The 17,440-nt window shown below is 37.2% G+C and overlaps 1 protein-coding gene across 1 annotated transcript in view; it reads right to left on the bottom strand.

The window, feature by feature from the left end:
• Positions 1–17,440, bottom strand: part of LOC149285194 (nebulin-like) — an 85,451-nt gene that overhangs the window by 63,317 nt on the left and 4,694 nt on the right. Inside the window, exons 2-34 of the mRNA XM_089495736.1 lie at positions 16,619–16,666; positions 14,982–15,128; positions 14,549–14,656; positions 14,255–14,359; positions 14,048–14,152; positions 12,928–13,032; positions 12,477–12,581; positions 11,683–11,784; positions 11,464–11,571; positions 10,996–11,112; positions 10,284–10,385; positions 9,762–9,869; positions 9,528–9,632; positions 9,053–9,151; positions 8,478–8,582; positions 7,989–8,096; positions 7,794–7,907; positions 7,375–7,572; positions 6,813–6,920; positions 5,644–5,742; positions 5,154–5,258; positions 4,947–5,054; positions 4,347–4,658; positions 4,072–4,275; positions 3,576–3,680; positions 3,203–3,310; positions 2,743–3,054; positions 2,451–2,657; positions 2,106–2,210; positions 1,736–1,843; positions 1,164–1,475; positions 709–915; positions 431–535 (exon numbers count right to left, since the gene is read on the bottom strand). Coding sequence (XP_089351862.1) covers positions 431–535; positions 709–915; positions 1,164–1,475; positions 1,736–1,843; positions 2,106–2,210; positions 2,451–2,657; positions 2,743–3,054; positions 3,203–3,310; positions 3,576–3,680; positions 4,072–4,275; positions 4,347–4,658; positions 4,947–5,054; positions 5,154–5,258; positions 5,644–5,742; positions 6,813–6,920; positions 7,375–7,572; positions 7,794–7,907; positions 7,989–8,096; positions 8,478–8,582; positions 9,053–9,151; positions 9,528–9,632; positions 9,762–9,869; positions 10,284–10,385; positions 10,996–11,112; positions 11,464–11,571; positions 11,683–11,784; positions 12,477–12,581; positions 12,928–13,032; positions 14,048–14,152; positions 14,255–14,359; positions 14,549–14,656; positions 14,982–15,128; positions 16,619–16,666 — 4,494 coding nt within the window. The remainder of the gene's footprint in view (positions 1–430; positions 536–708; positions 916–1,163; positions 1,476–1,735; positions 1,844–2,105; positions 2,211–2,450; positions 2,658–2,742; positions 3,055–3,202; positions 3,311–3,575; positions 3,681–4,071; positions 4,276–4,346; positions 4,659–4,946; positions 5,055–5,153; positions 5,259–5,643; positions 5,743–6,812; positions 6,921–7,374; positions 7,573–7,793; positions 7,908–7,988; positions 8,097–8,477; positions 8,583–9,052; positions 9,152–9,527; positions 9,633–9,761; positions 9,870–10,283; positions 10,386–10,995; positions 11,113–11,463; positions 11,572–11,682; positions 11,785–12,476; positions 12,582–12,927; positions 13,033–14,047; positions 14,153–14,254; positions 14,360–14,548; positions 14,657–14,981; positions 15,129–16,618; positions 16,667–17,440) is intronic.

Consider the following 17,440-nt stretch of genomic DNA (forward strand, 5'->3'; position numbering starts at 1 on the left):
ATATGAGCTTTGAATTATCTTACTACAAAACCCTAAAATGGCCGTATTTAGAACCACCTTTTTTGGAATATCTAATACTAATGCAGCGCACCTTGATGCAATTTAAAAAAAATGCAGATATTTGTTGTTTATTTGCTTTGTATATAAATAATAACTAAAAAAGTTATTATTAAAATGTTTTTGTTGCTCTGCAAACAAGTGTTTCATTGGCAGTTATTAATTATGTAATTAAATACAGCCATTTTGAACAGGCCATCGAGGAGATCTATTTATCGCTGGAGCCATCCAAATCTTTGCTGGACCGCGCGGATGATAGAACATTCCGTCGAGTATCTGCATGCCAAGTTTCTATAGTTTTTGCTGTTTATGGGGAATGAGCAGATGGGAGTTTTCACATAAAATTATAGGAATTTTCTAGAAAGTAACTTACATTGCTCATATTCATTTGGTTGACTTTAGAAAGCACAATTTCAGGAGTATCCGGCATGACGTGAATTTTGGTCTTTGCTTTCTCCCAGGCATCTGTATATAGCCTCTGGAAAAAAAAAATTCAGAATTCTTATGTAACAAGGACAAGAGCTAAAAATACTTATTTTCCATATAATACGAGCAGAGGACATATGCTGATAAGGTCATTACTATTGGGTATTGACCACTTGCACATGGCACGGGGTTAATTAAAGGCAATTACATTGGAAGTTACCGTACCTTATTTAATATGAGCGCGTTACTTTTTGCAAGCAATTGTTCAATCCCATCACTTGGTGTAGAAAATTCCCACTGAGAAGGACTCTGACGGTATTTCTTCTCGCTAAGGATGTCTTTCGCCTTCTTCGCCTTCTCAACATCCAGAGAGCCGATTGGTACCCAGCCAACGCCTTTCAGCCAGTTGTTGAAGTCGGATTTGTACAGATTCTTTAAAATCATAATGTGAAAAGAAATCAATCAGCATTGTAATTCATATTTACAGTATGTATGATATCCTAATCTTCACTATGAGATATCATAATATCACTTTTCCAAAGCGCCTTGATAAGCAATATAGCTCCATTGTTCTATACCCTATGAGTACATTTCTATAGACGTATGGTGTTTGTCGTTTGCTGATTTAGAAAGAAGAATGGCAATAAGATAAATAATGGACACATTGATAGAATACTCACATCGCTTATGATTTGCATCCTGTTTCTGGAGAGTTCTACGCTCATGGCATCAGGTAACATGGTATACCCATGGAGAGGTTGCTTGTAGTTGATATTGGTTGATGCTTCTTGGGCTTTCTTAGCCGCAGTGACGCTAACCATGTCGACAGGCGTATGGTATTTCGTCTTGGCTTTCTCATAATCTTTCTTATATTCACGATCCGACTGCATTTTGGCTACATGCATGTAGTGAACCATTTTCGGGTCATCATGCAGACTACGGAATCCGACTTGTTTGCCTTTGTCTTTTTCGTAAGCTTCCTTATACTTGTACTGTGGAATGGAATAAAAAGAAATGTCGCATATCATAAAAATTATTTTTGTCCTAGTTTTGTTTTCTTTCGTTACTATTTATTGTGGTGCAGGCTGCTCTTTTTAGCGTTATTAATCATTTTTACCTATTTGTTACCGTATTTCTAATACCATTATTTTTATTAGCATCAATAGCTAAGATACAATAATTGTAAATTCAATTGCTACAGCTTCACACAAAAACAAAGTAACAGATTTTTCTCTAGAGGACTTATACGTACGTCGCTTGCAATGTTTCTTGAGGCTTTTGCAGCTCTGACAGATATGGAGTCCGGCTTGAGATCGTAACCTTTAGCAAGATGTTTAATCCAATCGGCTTTGTAGCTAGACTGCAAGAAACACAAAAAATAATAAAAAAATCACTTCATTTTAACCACGCAATTATTGATCTTGAGGTGTTTTAGGCAATGCCGTTTTGGCCATTTTTGCATACATTGTGTACATATCCCTGATTTTGGGTATCCCTTTGAACTGATTTGCTGTAAAATATAACTGATATGTTCAAATACAGATTTATTTTGTACAGATTATCAAATAAAACGTTAATTACTTTGTCGGTGGAAACATTTCTCTATTTCTAAGCATACTCACGTCGCTAATGTTATAGGCATTGACTTTTGCTTGAATAAAATTAGGATCGTCAGGGTTCAGGGTGTATTTATGCTTCACTTTTTCACCATCTGCTTTGTAAGTAATCTAAAGACAAAAAGTTAAAAAGTTAAAGAGAAAGAAAAGATTATAATATCTATTGTAGAAAAAAAAAAAAGAAGAAAAACAAGATATAGCAAAACAACTAAATACTAATCAATTAAAAAAAACACAGAGAAGAAAATAAAATAAAATGGACAGATTTAGGCTTTTAAATAAAGATTCATTTCATTTAGAGCGGACAGCATTCTATGTATCTCCGCTCATCCTCATACAAGTGTCACTCACATCACTCCTCTGTTTGGTGTTGCTCTGAGCCAGCACAATATCCATTGAATCGGGGATGCTCGTAAACTTGAGGGTGTCGGGGGGCTGACGGTACTTCTTCTCACTTAAAGCATCGCCGGCTTTCTTAACCTTCTCCATTGTCAAAGAACCCAGGGGGATCCAACCAACGCCTTTAAACCAATTATTATAATCTTGTTTGTAGACATTCTGAAAGAGAATGTACAAGTTAGAACGCGGAATACACACGGAAAGAGAAATGGACAACAGAAAATTTCCGTAACAAATGACTCACATCGCTCTGGATTTGCATCATGTTCTTTGAGCGTTCGACACTTATTGCATCTGGTAAGAATGTATAGCGATGGACTGGATGCTTGTAGTTGATGTTCGTGGCCACTTCTTGAGACTTTTTGGCAGCCGTAATGCTGAACATGTCCAGAGGAGTGTGATATTTTGTCTTGGTTTTTTCGTAGTCTTTCTTGTACTCTCGGTCTGACTGCATCTTAGCCACAGCCATGAAATGCACCAGTTTGGGGTCATCCTGAAGACTTCTGAAACCAACGTGTTTGCCTCTGGCTTTTTCATAAGCTTCCTTGTACTTGTACTAGAAAAACATTATTTTATGAAAGGAAACATATAAACATATAACATATAAACGTAAATATAAGACAAACTGTCCTGATTTTACCTTATCCACATAAAACATGTAATAAAGAAAAAAAGGAAGAATCATGAAATCCAGCAACACTTACATCACTAGCGATATTCCGAGAAGCCTTGGCAGCTACGATAGGTATTGAATCCCCAAGAACGTGATGTCCTTTAGCAATAGTTTTTAGCCAGTCTTGTTTGTAATTGGTCTGCAAATGAAGAAAAATACTTCTTAGGGACAAAATGTCACAAATATATTTATTGTATTATATATGAACTTATGCAGTGTCCCATCAACCTTACTGTACGGAATACTGCACAATAATGAAGCAATCATGCTGTCTTGTGTCTTTGCCAAATAATAGACATGAATAGATAGAGGTGAATAGGTATTTAAAATTCAAATCAGGGTCTTTTAGGAAATTATGGCAAAAATGAGAAATTCAACATCAAGTAGAGGAACATTTGACTTACGTCACTGATATTAGCCGCATTAAACCTGGCTTGGACGAACTGAGGAACGTCAGGCGTCAGATGGTATTTGTGGAGAGTCTTCTCTCCTGCTGATTTATAAAGTCTCTGCAGAAAGATAATGAATATGAAGTAAAGATGAGATTGCGATAATGTATTTATATCTGTTTATATTCTTATTTCTGATTCTGTGATTATGTTTCTAATAGTAAAATGAGCCTGGTTGTGATTCTAATGGAAAGCGGACGTTTTACAGGGCTACGCAACTTGATCCTTTAATATTCAAAATCAATGAGTTGCTATACTTTGTTAACCTTGATACAGAGCTGATTCTCTTAAAGGAACACCAAGAACTTAAAGGTGTCACAAGGCCTCCCGAAAACGTTTAACTTAATACTAACCCCAAATCACCTCCACCCCCTATCACGAAAAATGCGGCTTAGATTGTTGGGTTATATATCAGCAGTCCCGCTTTCTGTGCATGACTCCATCTACTTACATCACTTAGCTGAAGAGCATTGGTCTTAGCTTGGACCATGACTGGAGAGTCCACAATGCTGGTAAATTTAATGGTATCAGGGTGCTGACGGTATTTCTTTTCATCCAAAGCTGCTCCTGCCCTTTTGGCTTTCTCAACATCCAGAGACCCTATTGGGATCCACCCGGTGCCTTTCAGCCAGCCTAGATCTGATTTATAGAGGTTCTACAGAAAAGAGAGTTGGTTTAGATAAAGTAGCATGGAGCACCAATCTAGAAGGGTGAACTCTGACTTACATCACTCTGGATCTCCATCATCTTCTTAGACAACTCAACACTCATTGCGTCCGGAAGATATGTGTAATGATGGACCGGCTGTTTATAATTAATACCGCTGGCAATGTCTTGTGCTTTTCTAGCACCCACAACATTGACCATATCTAGTGGAGTGTTATATTTGGTCTTTGTCCTCTCATAATCCTTCTTGTATTCCCGTTCGGATTGGATTTTGGCCACGTGCATGTAATGGACAAGCTTTGGGTCGTCTTGCAAGCTGCGGAAACCAACGAGTTTTCCTTTCTGACGCTCGTAATCTTTCTTATACTGAACCTGCGACAAACAAATAGAGTTTCAATAAACCATAGGGCATCATAGGTGGCGGGAATAACTGCCCCACTTTTTATGGGCAGTGGGGAGCATGGGCCGATTGAGTAGGTCCTCCCCCATGACTGGCCTAGGGAGGTACAAAATCAAGGGAGATCAGCACAGACCTCCATTACAGTTCTCACTTTGCATCCTCACAACGTTAGCATCGCCAAGTTTAAATATGTCTGACTAAATAAATAATAAAAGCCCATCTCTGCAGCCTTATTATTAATTTCCATTTGATTGTCTTACATTACTAGCTGCTTTTAATGCGGCTTTGGCAGCCCTGATGGGTATAGCGTCCGATCTGAGATCATATCCTTTGGCCTTTAGTTCTTCCAGTCCTTGTTTATAGTAATTCTGAAAGAAAGAAAAACGATACGACAAAGTCATCAGTTTGGGAGCTTTGGTAAAAAAAAAAATGCTCAACATGGTGATTTTCATTCATAAAAACCTTACGTCGCTCAGATTATAGGCGTTAACTCGGGCTTGAATGAATTCCGGTATATCTGCTGGCAGGGAATATTTGTGTATGGTTTTCTCTCCTTCTGCTTTATAGAGGATCTGGAGGAGGAAACAGACATTTATGTGAGGCGGTTCGGTGAAAACACAAACAAAGACATATTTTATCAAGGATAAAAGTCGTAAATTGTCTTCATTAGAAAGGCTACCCCAAGTTCTTATTCTACAGCTTTGGTGTCTGAGTCTCTAATATGTTAGTAGAGTTGGGTGATGGTGAATAAGCTCACAAGCGTCAGATCCCGATACTCAAGTATACATTTTTGGGCAGGAACCTGTAATATTTTTGTAGATTTAATATCTTTATATATTTAATCTATGAATAAATAATCTGACATCCTTCCTCTTTCTATATGCAGAAAAACATTGTTTGGGGCAACGTAAATCAAACCCATTCCGATAATAATAAAAACGCGGAAATAAAACTCACGTCACTCCTCTGCCTCTGGTTGATTTTCGACTGAACCACAATAGGATCATCTTCTATGGAAGTAAACTTAATGGTATCTGGATGTTGGCGGTATTTCCTCTGTACAAGAAAAACAAAAGTAACATGAACGATATTCTTACTATCCGTAAAAGGGTATAAAAACGGAATTATATTTATTTAACAGGGATTCATTTGTGGTCCTGATTAGAATTGGTTGCTACCAATGGAAATATTTTTGGCCCTGACAGCAGCCATTGGGTAAAAAACAGATATATATTATATTATAATTTAAATGACTATAATGGCACCCATTGTGCCTTCTAATAGACCTCCTATGGGGGAGCCTTTGTGAAATAATGTAAAAGCAACTCATTTTGAAGACTAATCACTTTTAGTAGGCTGAGTTAAAAATATAATGCTGAGGGTTTGAGATTAATGGATTGTTTGCCTGTGATTTATTATATCAGGTCGTTACTGCCAAGGGTGCATAATAATGCACCCTGGGGAGGAAACAGCAGAAACACCCCGATTCGTTCCAATGGAATGCCTTAGCTGATTGTTCTAACTTTAGCCAATTGTGTTTAGGCCGAGTTAGGGGGTTTCAACAGAGGAAGGGGCAAAAGGGGGTACTGAACCCCACACCACACAGTTAGGATTGACGGAATGAATATAAAACAATGAGAAAACTCAGAAATAAGTACATGAAAAGGGTACAGAAAGTCATCATGAGCAAGCAAAATGCATGTATAGTAGCAGGGAAGGACTAGTTACTTGTGGCTCGAGGGCCAGGCACAGCTTAGTGCCCCCCTAGTAACTAACATACGCACTAGCACACACACTTACACCCTCATGAACACATACTCCATCACACCTCACTGTATCAATTATTTCTTTCACCCCTCATACATAACTCTCTGATAGCTCATTCCTCACTCTCTCACACCTCACTTCCTACACTCCAGTCTCTCGCATCTCATTCTTACACACTGTGTGTTAAAATCACACCGTGCAAACAGCCGCGCTATTCCTGTGGGGTCACGTAACATCACGTTACGTGACTTCACTGCGCTCCTGTTTCCGCACGTGGGCTGTTTGAACAATGCTGACATTCTGGCCCTAGGCACTCTTGGTTTAAAGTGACTTCTACTTTCACCCTGTGAAGCAGTTACCTCATCGAGGATGTCGGACGCTTTCCTAGCTGTCTCTACATCCAAGGATCCATATGGCACCCAGCCGCAGCCTTTCACCCAGCTGTTGTAGTCCGATTTGTAGTCAATCTGATATGAGGAGAAAAGAGAGAAGGTGCCGTCAGCGTCAACTATCTTAATAAGAAATCCTAGAACACCTTACAGACAATGCTTATATAATGGCACGCTAATTAATTATTAGCTGATGTAATGTTTGCAAAAACACAACATTATATTAGGCTTTATTTACTAAAGTGGGAGATTGTAGGTGGGTTTGAAAAAACATTTGAGTAACTCAAGATCGCATTATAAATGAAGGGCCAACCCTCCATACAAACCGGTGGTGGCCCTTTGTAATGAACAGCAAAGTCTGGGAAATAAAGTTCCAAATGTCTCCAGAACTTGATAAACTGTATGTTCCTTATATATCACCAAGAGTAATGATCTAGAAATCAAGCTTGAGAGTCCGAGATTACCCATACCTGCCATACAAACACCTCCATATACCATACAATATAACGTAAGGGGTGCAAAATGAACTTACGTCACTCTGGATAGTGTATGCTTTCTTTGCTAATGAGAGGCTCACGGAGTCTGGCGGGTAGAAATAAGAGTGAATAGGATGTTTATAATCTATGTTGCTAGCAATGGACTGGGCTTTTTTGGCATTGGTGACGGCAACCATATCCAGCGGTGTGGTATACTTGGTCTTTGACATTTCATAGTCTTTTTTGTATTCAATCTAAAATGAAGACAAGAGAAGATGTAAAAATAATAATAATAATCTAAATAACCACAGCAGATCTGAAGTTATAACTTAGTAACATTTCCCATGTATAACGATCACGAGGCATATTATAATCATGTTGCTCTATGCATGCGTAAGTGTAACCTATACATGTAAATATGAATAAAGCTGCGTAGGTTTAGTAATTGTGGAAAGCACGTTAAAGCTAGACATACATCACTTTGATTATGAGCCACTTTCACAGAATGCAGCATCTTGGGGTCATCCTGAATACTAAGAGCTCCGATCATCTTTCCTTTACCGAGTTCATAATCTTTCTTGTACTGAACCTATAAGTAAAACAAAACTCAGTTATATAGAATCTTGCACGTTATCGGCATTATAGGAACATCTAAGGTTTAAAATCTTACATCGCTGGCTTTCTTTCTGTTCGCTTTTGCCGCAACCAGAGGAATTGCGTCGATCTTAATTTCAAAGTCTTTTGCTTTCGCTTTATCCCAGTCGTACTTGTACCATTTCTGTAAAATGAAACATTTCGGTGAGTGTGGTGGCCAAGGCGCTGGGCCGATTCCAGTAAGAGAAGAAGATGAAACAACAGAATACTAAAGCTAATTAAAGTTCTAGGTACTAAAATTGAAACTTTTGTGTATTTGTTTTGTATTTGAGCCAAAAGAGGGCTCTTTAACCTAATTCCTCATAAGATGGATATTGTCAAGTTCCATTCAAGTTTGGCTTTTGTTGGGTTGCTCAAGTGACCTAAACTTGACTTGGGTTCCCATTATCATTATCTATTTTTATGGGAATGTTATCACTTTTGGCTTGTTTTCCATAGAACCCAAGGAATCTGTTCCCTGACCGGATGACTCCACACATGATATAGAGAGAAGTGAAATACTTACATCGCTCAAGTTGTATGCATTCACTCTGGACTGGAGTATGAAAGGAGAATCTGCTGGGATAGAGCATTTAAATTTCTCTTTTTCGTGTTTGGCTTTGTAATTCAGCTAAAAAGACACAAGAAAAAGTCAGAAAAATGAATTAATTATGGATTTATGTTTTTCTTTTCACTTGTTTATAACTTATCATTGGTTATTAACCTTCAACAAACAAAAAAAATAAAAAAAAATAATCCCAATAATATGTATTTAGTTCAAACAGTGATAAAAAAGCTATGCATGCTACCTCTAAAAATCCATATTAAAATTTAATTAAACTTCCATCCCTCAAAAAATCCATAAATCATTAGAAATATATAATCAATATAAAATAAATAATTAGTATAAAACAAGCCAATGTTTTGAAAATGCTAGTAATTGTGAATATATTTTAACCAAAAAAATCCTTTGCCCTTTCCTCCCCGGACGATCCAGTTGTTGTTCTAAAATCCCAAACACCACAAATATTTATTTTTTTTATCCATTTTTGCATAGGATGATTGTATCACAAACATACACATATTTATATAAGGACTCACGTCACTGAGCTGCTTGCTGTTCACTTGCGCTTGCAGCATATCAGGAGAATCGGCCACTTGCGTGTATTTGATTGTGTCCGGATGTTTTTTGTAGACATACTAAATAAAAAATGCAAATATTTATATTATTAATAATAATTATTATTATTATTAATATAATAATAATAATTGATTAATTAATAATGAATTAATATTCATTTGTAAGTACTTTTTGAAATATACAGCAGTTAACCAGCTGCAAGACATAACCGGGCCCCAAAAATCATTAAAAAAAAATATTAATTTATTTGTACAATTATTTGGCCACAAGAACAGATTAAATGATAAATGAATAAAGCAATTCATTATGTCTACTTGTTGATAGATCTTTAACAGTTACATAAACCACTGAATCAAATTGTGAATCAAAACAGAAAAATGCGCATTTTGTTTTATTTCTTCTAAAAGATGGATAACAGGCAACTCGTGTACGTACATCTTTGCACAAATCTAATTTCTTGGCAGCTTCATATTCTTGGGTTAAAGTTTGTGGGAAGTAGAAGTTTGTTTTGTCCTCCTCGTAGTCTGCTTTATAATTTTTCTAAAGAGAGAAACAAATGTTTTTAGGATTATATATATTTTTATTTTATTATTTTTTTTAAATATTATTATTATTTTATTTTTTTATTTTTTTAATTTGGCAATTTACCCAAAACACGTTTTCACTTACATTACTCATCATGCTGGAGACTTTGCTACAGTGTAACATATATGGATCCTCATAGCTGCCAACATAGTGCCCCAGTATATTCTTTTGGTAATGGTCTTTGTATTTAAGCTGAAAACAAACAAATATTATATAAAATTAATTTACAAAGAGGAGATTCATTAGGCAGTGCTAGCTAGTGTTGGCAAAATGTTTCATTGTGGGCATTTCTTGACATTGTCAAACATCTAAAACATGACGTACCCTACAATCTTCATGGAATTCAATATACTAAGTTCTAAAGCCATGCATGGGCAATGCCTCAAATGGGAAACAGCTAATTGACCCCAAACTTTTGAACCATAGTGTAAGATATTCGGCCACGGATTCTGAGGAGTCAGTAGGGGATAACCATCTGTGTTATGCATAAGCACGGACACAAATAACTTAATATTTTCAGATGAAATTTTCCACAAACACTATTCTCACCAATTAATGTTTCTCGGGTGTTCCAAAAAAAAACGAAAACATTGAAAGAATACTTACGTCACTAAAGTTTTTCAGAACATTATCAATTTGAAACTTCGGTGTGTCACAGTAATTAATACTGGTTCCTTTAGCTCTTTCATATGTTTCCTTGTATAGTTTCTAGAACAGAAATATAAAACGCAAGAATGTTAGTCAATCAGCATCAATAGGTCATCGGCATTGACTGGAGGCAGATCTCCCCTCCGAGAACTTTACATGAAGGGCATTTTAATGGAGAACTGCCTCAAGATTATATGAGAAGGGCTGTTTCTACATATCCTCTAATCCGCTAAACAACTCAACAAGCAGCATTCCTGCGGTCCTCTATGGGACCTTCTGCCACTATATGACATGTGTAGGCTACATAAGGACCCAAAGGAGCTGCCTGGGATAATGTATACCAGCAAAATAAAGCCAAAAGTCAACAATAATAAGAAGAATATGGAAGAAAAGAGGGACACGTGATAACACACACACTCTCACATTTCCTTTTCCACACACTATGATGTCCACACTCTATAAAGTGTCACCCTAGCTGCTGCATGAGCTATAGTAAGGTCAATTATCTGTTTTTTGTGCGGGGTTGCTATTGGCAACATGACATGGCGTGACCGTCAGTCTTAAAAAATATGTACGCGCCAATGCTTTCATAATCTAAATTACGGATGTTGTTAGAATTGTAGTGCTGAACACTACCCGTTACTTTCAACATTCTACTTGTGGAACTCACATCACTGAGAGACCGTCCAGCCTTGCGGAGCTGCTTCAGCAGAGGGTTTTCTGTGGCGGGAAGAGTATGGTAAGCTGTAGGTCCCTTAGACTTCTCATAATCTGATTTGTATTGAATCTGTGAATGTAAATGTTAAGATGTAGGATCTTGGTTATCTCTTACAATCAACATCGAAAGGAGCACAAAAGGTTAAATTCTTCATCAACAGGTTACAGTGCAATGTAATTTAAATACGACATAGTGTTGCAAAAACTGCCAAAACTAAATGGGGTTTTATACTTTAATAATTGAGTACTTGGGGTACTACCCTCCATTATTTTTTACTGGATTTGTAACCCAATATGCATTCCAATAGTTCATTTTATTACTGCGATATTCGAGGGGGATTGCTCCTCGTTGGTTGACCGATTCCAGTCCCAAATATTACAACTCAACAATCACCTATCATCAAGTCATCAAATCACTCACCGAGCTGGCGTTCAGCCTTGCCTTCTTATTAGCCTTGTACTCTGGGGTATCAGTCTGCATGAAGTTGATTTGGTCTTTAGTGTTCTCGAAATCTTCATGATACTTCCGCTGTTGGGAGGAACACGCATGTTTTTTGTTTTTTTAGATTTCATAATTCATTTAGCTGAGTGTTTAGCTTATTCAATCTGTAAAATGTAATGGGTCATATTGTATACTCACATCGCTCAGATTGTCAGCATTCATTTTTGCAACTGCAATGTCATAGCATGGGGTTTGGCTCCAATGGCCCTTTTTTTTCTTATAATCTTCGCGATATTTCACCTGTATCAGAATACGTAAAATAAAGATCACAACATGGATTTTTTAAATAAATTAAACAGATGAGTCCGTGAGTAATATATATGCCGTACAAAGAGTGAGGGCGGAAGGAATGTAGGAAAGGAGCACAGATGGAAAGGACGATTAAAGGAGGGAACGAGGAAGGATGGAAGAAGAGGAAAGTGCCAGATAATACTTGTTGGGTCTGAGCACCGTATTACTGTATTGCATTAGCTATTCCTTTATTATTCCACTATAACAAGGAGACAGACTTTTCTGGATTCCTCCAATCTGCAATTTTGTAGGCTGGTTATTGAAATAGATGATCATGCATTCCATTTTTCTCATGATCTAAGGCTTCCCTCTGTTCCGCGACTTCAAGTAATGACCTAGCCTAGCAGCCGCTACTTGGTTGTTCCAAATTGTTCCTGATACTCGGCTCCAGATTCTCTTTTTTAAGAATGTTTGCTGGGTATGAGTGTATCACAGTGTTCTATAGCCCTAAAAGTCACAATTTTGTGTCTAGAAGCAACACAAACTGTAATTATAAATTCAGCCACACTTCCTAAATCAAAGTATCTCTCTCTGGCCATTAGAAATGTTTGGAAAAAAGGATCCTGATAACAGCACATAGGGAGGGAAGTAAAGATGGGGTTATCCTAATCCTCAAACAGTAAAAAAGTGATAAGACTTACATCACTGAGCTGCTGTGTCACCTTCTTGGCCATTTCAATATCAGGTCGATCAGCCAATGATGTGAACTGAAGTTTTTGTTCATCAAATCCTTTTTTATAATTTATCTAAAAAAAAAAAAAAAAGTTATTCATTTAAGTCACTGCTGACTCCAAGTGAATTTTAGAATATATTATTTTCTCTGGAACATTTACTGTCATTCTCAATTATTTTGTGAGACAGGAATAAATCAAAATAAAATTATCCATTAAAACTATTCATTAAACACATTCTGATATTGGAAACAAAACAGAATTGTATCATAATTACCAAAATTTACACTTTTTGTGCTTTGTTATATAATATTTTTTATTATTTTGTATTATATAATAAAGAAAAAAAGATAATTCTAAAAAAACGCTTGGTATATTTGGTTAAAGAAATGTTATGGACATAAATCCATATGATACTCACATCACTCAGTGCTTTTTGAGCCTGTGCAACTCTTCTTAGCTCCGGACTGTCAGAATAAGGGAAATACGTGGATTTGTCCTCTTCCCAATCTGCAGTATACAGTTTCTTTAGGAAAAAAGATTTTATATATTATTTATTTTGGAAAACTTTGCTTGCTAGCATAAATACACTTCTTGCATTGTCTACATGCTGGCATGAGTAAACATTAGGAAATCTCTGCTTGCTAGCGTAAGTAAGCATCTGGATATCTCTACCTGCTACCACAAGTAAAATTATTGCAATGTCTGCTTGCAAGAAAAAGTTAACTTCTTTTAATCTCATCTTGCTGGCATAATAACCTTCTGGAAGCCTCTGCTTGCCAGCAAGAGTAAACTTCTTCCAGCCTGTTTGCTAGAAAATGTAAACTTGCAATTTCTGTTTGCTAGCATACGTAAACATCTTGCAGTTTCTGCTTGCCAGCATAAGAAAACACCTTGCAAATTTTGCTTGCCAGCCTAAGAAAACATCTTGCAATTTCAGCTTGCAAGTATTAAGTAAACTTCTTGCAACCTCTACTTGCTAGCATAAGCAAACTTCCCGCAATGCCCACCTGCAAGCATGAGTAAACTTCTTTTAATCTCTGCTTGTTAGTATGATAAACATCTGGGAATTTATGCTTTTTAGCAAAAGTAAACAATCAAAGGTAAACTTCTAGCAATCCTTGTGTGCCAGCATAAGTAAACTTCTAATAATCTCTGCTTCCTAACATAGGTAAACATTTTATCTGCTTGCTAGCGTAAATCATTGCTAGCATAAGTAAATGTCTTACAATTTCTGTTTCCTAGCATAAGTAAACTTTTCGCAATCACTTTTTGCTTACGTATGTAATTTTTTTATTTTTTTTTTACAATCTGTGCAATGTCTGCTTGCTAGCATAAGTAAAGTTCTGGCAGTTTCTGCATGATAATTAAACCAAGTATCTGCTTGCTAGCATTACTGAATATCTGGCAATGTCTGCTAGCTACGTAAACATTCTTCAGTTCAGTGCTAACTCAAAAGTGTTTTATTGCACAACTAGTAACCCTGATCACTCCTTTAACAATATAGTAGAATAAGTAAACAATCAGGCAGATTAACTTACTTTGCTCAACATAGAAGTGTTCTTCACGGCTTGCACAAGCTCCGGTGCATCAGGGGGTAAAAGGTACTTTTCCTTAGTATCTTCCCAATTCTGTTTGTACAAAACCTATCACAAAGAAAGGTACCGGTATTGAGGTTTTTCAATTTAAGGATAAAACAGATCACATTTCCATCATCGTCATATAGTAACAGTAATAAGGAGACTTACCTTGCTCACTTGTTGGGACACCTTTTTGGCATGCTCAATGTCTCTTGCTTTTTCATCAACATGGCAGTTGGTTCTGGCAATGTTACCATCCATACGATACTTCACCTGTGAAGGGTCAAATTTATTATAAGGCACTTGCTCAGAGTTCCATTTTATTTAGTGGTAAGTAGTTATAACCTAGCAGTAGTTCCGTCCTACTGCTCTCATGTTGTGCAAAACATTGTATTTTTACTCTTTGAAAGCAGGGCAAGTTCGTCCCTGTAACAGATCTGTAACAGATCCGGCTTCACATACCTCGCTCAGCTGGTTTTGGACCTTTTTGATCCTGCGGAGCTCAGGAGTATCAGTTGTGCTGGCAAAGGGTTCTCCCTTTAACTTCTGATACTGCTCTTTGTACTTATTCTGGAATCAATTATAGTCAGAGGAGGGTCAATAAGCACCACAGGTCATGACAGGGTAGGCTCATCAAAAGTTAACACTGTGAATCTCTAACATTAATATTTCACCTATAAAATCGTGGCTTTACACATTCATGTCTACAAAAAAAAGACCATTCTCTTAACGACTAACTAAAATTTCTACAGACACGGGATTAGCAGCTAATATCCAGCCGATGTGATCTCCATCCCTGGAGTTAATACCGTGAAGGTAGTAGAAGTATTGCACGTCTCCACTAGAGGGCGATATGGGTTCACAGGTACATTTGGGCTAATGCATAACCTATTACCTGGCTGAACATGTCTTGCATTTTCTTGCTGTGTGCTAAGTATGGCGTCATGAACTTAGTGGTGTCCACTTTCTTCTTAATTCTCTTCTTGGCAGGTTGGCTGGAAGTGACAGCTGCTTCAACTGCCTTCGGGGCAGCTGCCTTTGGCTAAAAAAACCCAGACATATGTTAGGTGTGCTTTTCTTCGTTTTATGTTTTAACATTGTTACTTCACAAGTCAAGCTGTTCTTATTTAAGGCACAACAGCGCTAAGCAGGGCACCAATACCTGTTGCCTTTTAATCATTATAGCTACTCTTGTCCGCAGGTTATTAATGTTTTTCCATTGTAACCTTTTCATTCATATTACCAATCTGTGCTAGTTTAGGAGGCTATTAGTACGTATATTTTAGCAATAAGCTCCTGTATACACACTTTTACCACTGCCTCTATTTTCTCAATACCACCTATTTTATCTTATTTCACTTGTTTTAAGATAACTGACTTCTAATTTAATCCCTTAACTTGGCAAAAAGCAATCAGCGCTCAACCCCTCTGTAGAATCAGCAAAGAATCATCAGTATTGCATCGGACCCGATGAGAGGATAACTCTCGATAGCTTGTCTTTTAAATATTATGTTAGTCCAATAAAAAATGTATCACCGCATACTCTGCAATAATCTGTTTTTTGACTGAAAGCTGCTTTTCCCACAATAAACATTAAAATGTTATCTTAGCATTATCTCACAATTATTATCCCCTTCGTGACAAAGGCCGTACATGTACAGGCTCACAATGTATTGTTTTTAATGGGTTTGAGGACAACCCATCGTTCTTAAACAACGTGAACAGAAGTCAGCATCCTTTTATCTCATTCTATAGTCTGTAGTAAACATCTGTCAGCTTCATATCCTTGATACGGATATGAAACATTTTGCTAACCCTAAAGCTGAATTTTTGATAAAAGGCTAAAACCGTAAAGGTGCTGTTCCAATTAGACAAAACAATTGAACTCTTTAGTATGTTAAGCAAATAAACCTTAGCTGTAATTCTATTTTTTTCTTTGAAAGTTTAATCATATAGAAATAACACAGTAACTTTTGAGAAGCTATTTTTTCAGTTTCTATGCCAACAGCATATCCTTGGCTGCCTTTGTGTCGCATGACCATTATGTGCTCCCATCAAAAAGTATGAGGCACAGCTGAGTCAATAATGCTCCTTGTCAACAGTTCATTTCCTAGTCAGTGTTATATATGTTCTTTCTATAATAGGGGATTTATGGAAACTGACAATCTCTACAATCAGGGCAGGACGGGCAATCACCAGACAGCCATATCACTTTAAGGCCTGATGTCATAAGTGCAGATGGATATGCTCGGCCACGCTTTCCACTTTTATGATGGCGCGGCAGATCACGTGAGTATGGGGCGCCGATGGCCAGTGGACCACACGGAGTTATCCCAGTGTGCTAGATGGTCCGTCCAGGCCTGTCTACAAGGGCTGAAAGCTACATAACCAGAAATGGTTGAATGTGTCTCGTGTAATCAGGACCATTAATGTTAGGGAGACTGGATAGTTTATAACGGAAAGAAAACATTTTGAGCGTTAAATGAGGGGCGATGAATGCTGGCTATGGATGGCTTTCTGGCGATGTCTTACCTCCTCCACCTCAGTTCCACCATCTTCAATGATCGTTTCTTCATAATACTATAAAGAGATAGTATGTTCCAATGAGTAATGCAGCTTTTAACAATTGAATACTTTCATTTAGAAAAGAAAAATACATATTTATTCTGCAAAGCACATCCTCCTGGTAGCAGATACGGTAGATGCTAATACAGTAAAGGAGATATAAAGACTAAAACCTCAGCTTGAGGTCTGAGTCTTTACATCAGGAAAAAAAACTACCAGACCAGATGTAATCTTCCAATAAATTCTATGTTTCTATTTGTACTCCTCACTCAGGTGATGATAAAAAGACGTCTATGTATTTGTAAGTTTGTTAGTACAGTTTATGGGCAAAAGACAGGGTTATCAAGTGCTTTTTTATATTTTAAAGTGGATTATACTATAAAACGTACAGCTTTTTTATATTTTAAAGTGGATTATACTATAAAACGTACAGTATACTTAACTTTGACCACCACCAGTACTGGTCCTCCATGCCCAACCTGTACCAGTTTTTCCAGTACAATCAGCACAAGTGGGAAGAGTGACCTGAAGGTGGGTGTGTGTGTTGGCAGCAGGAACGTTGCAATGGAATCCTTGATATAAAATTAACCTCCGGCGGTTCCAGGGTCTACTGGCCTGACAGTGGGAGGTTATTTCGAGTCTACCCGGCATAGCCCATACTGTAACCTGATGCCTGAGTAAGTCTATGGTGACCGGGACTACCCTGTTCTTTCAAATTAGGGAACTGAATAGCTCAATTTAAAATAAATAATAAGATCAAAACTCTCTAGGAAGAAAAAGCCTGTAATT

Source organism: Sceloporus occidentalis, unplaced genomic scaffold (genome assembly GCF_023333645.1).
Source record: "Sceloporus occidentalis isolate IW3139 unplaced genomic scaffold, rSceOcc1.0.p SCAF_83, whole genome shotgun sequence".
NCBI lineage: Eukaryota > Metazoa > Chordata > Lepidosauria > Squamata > Phrynosomatidae > Sceloporus > Sceloporus occidentalis.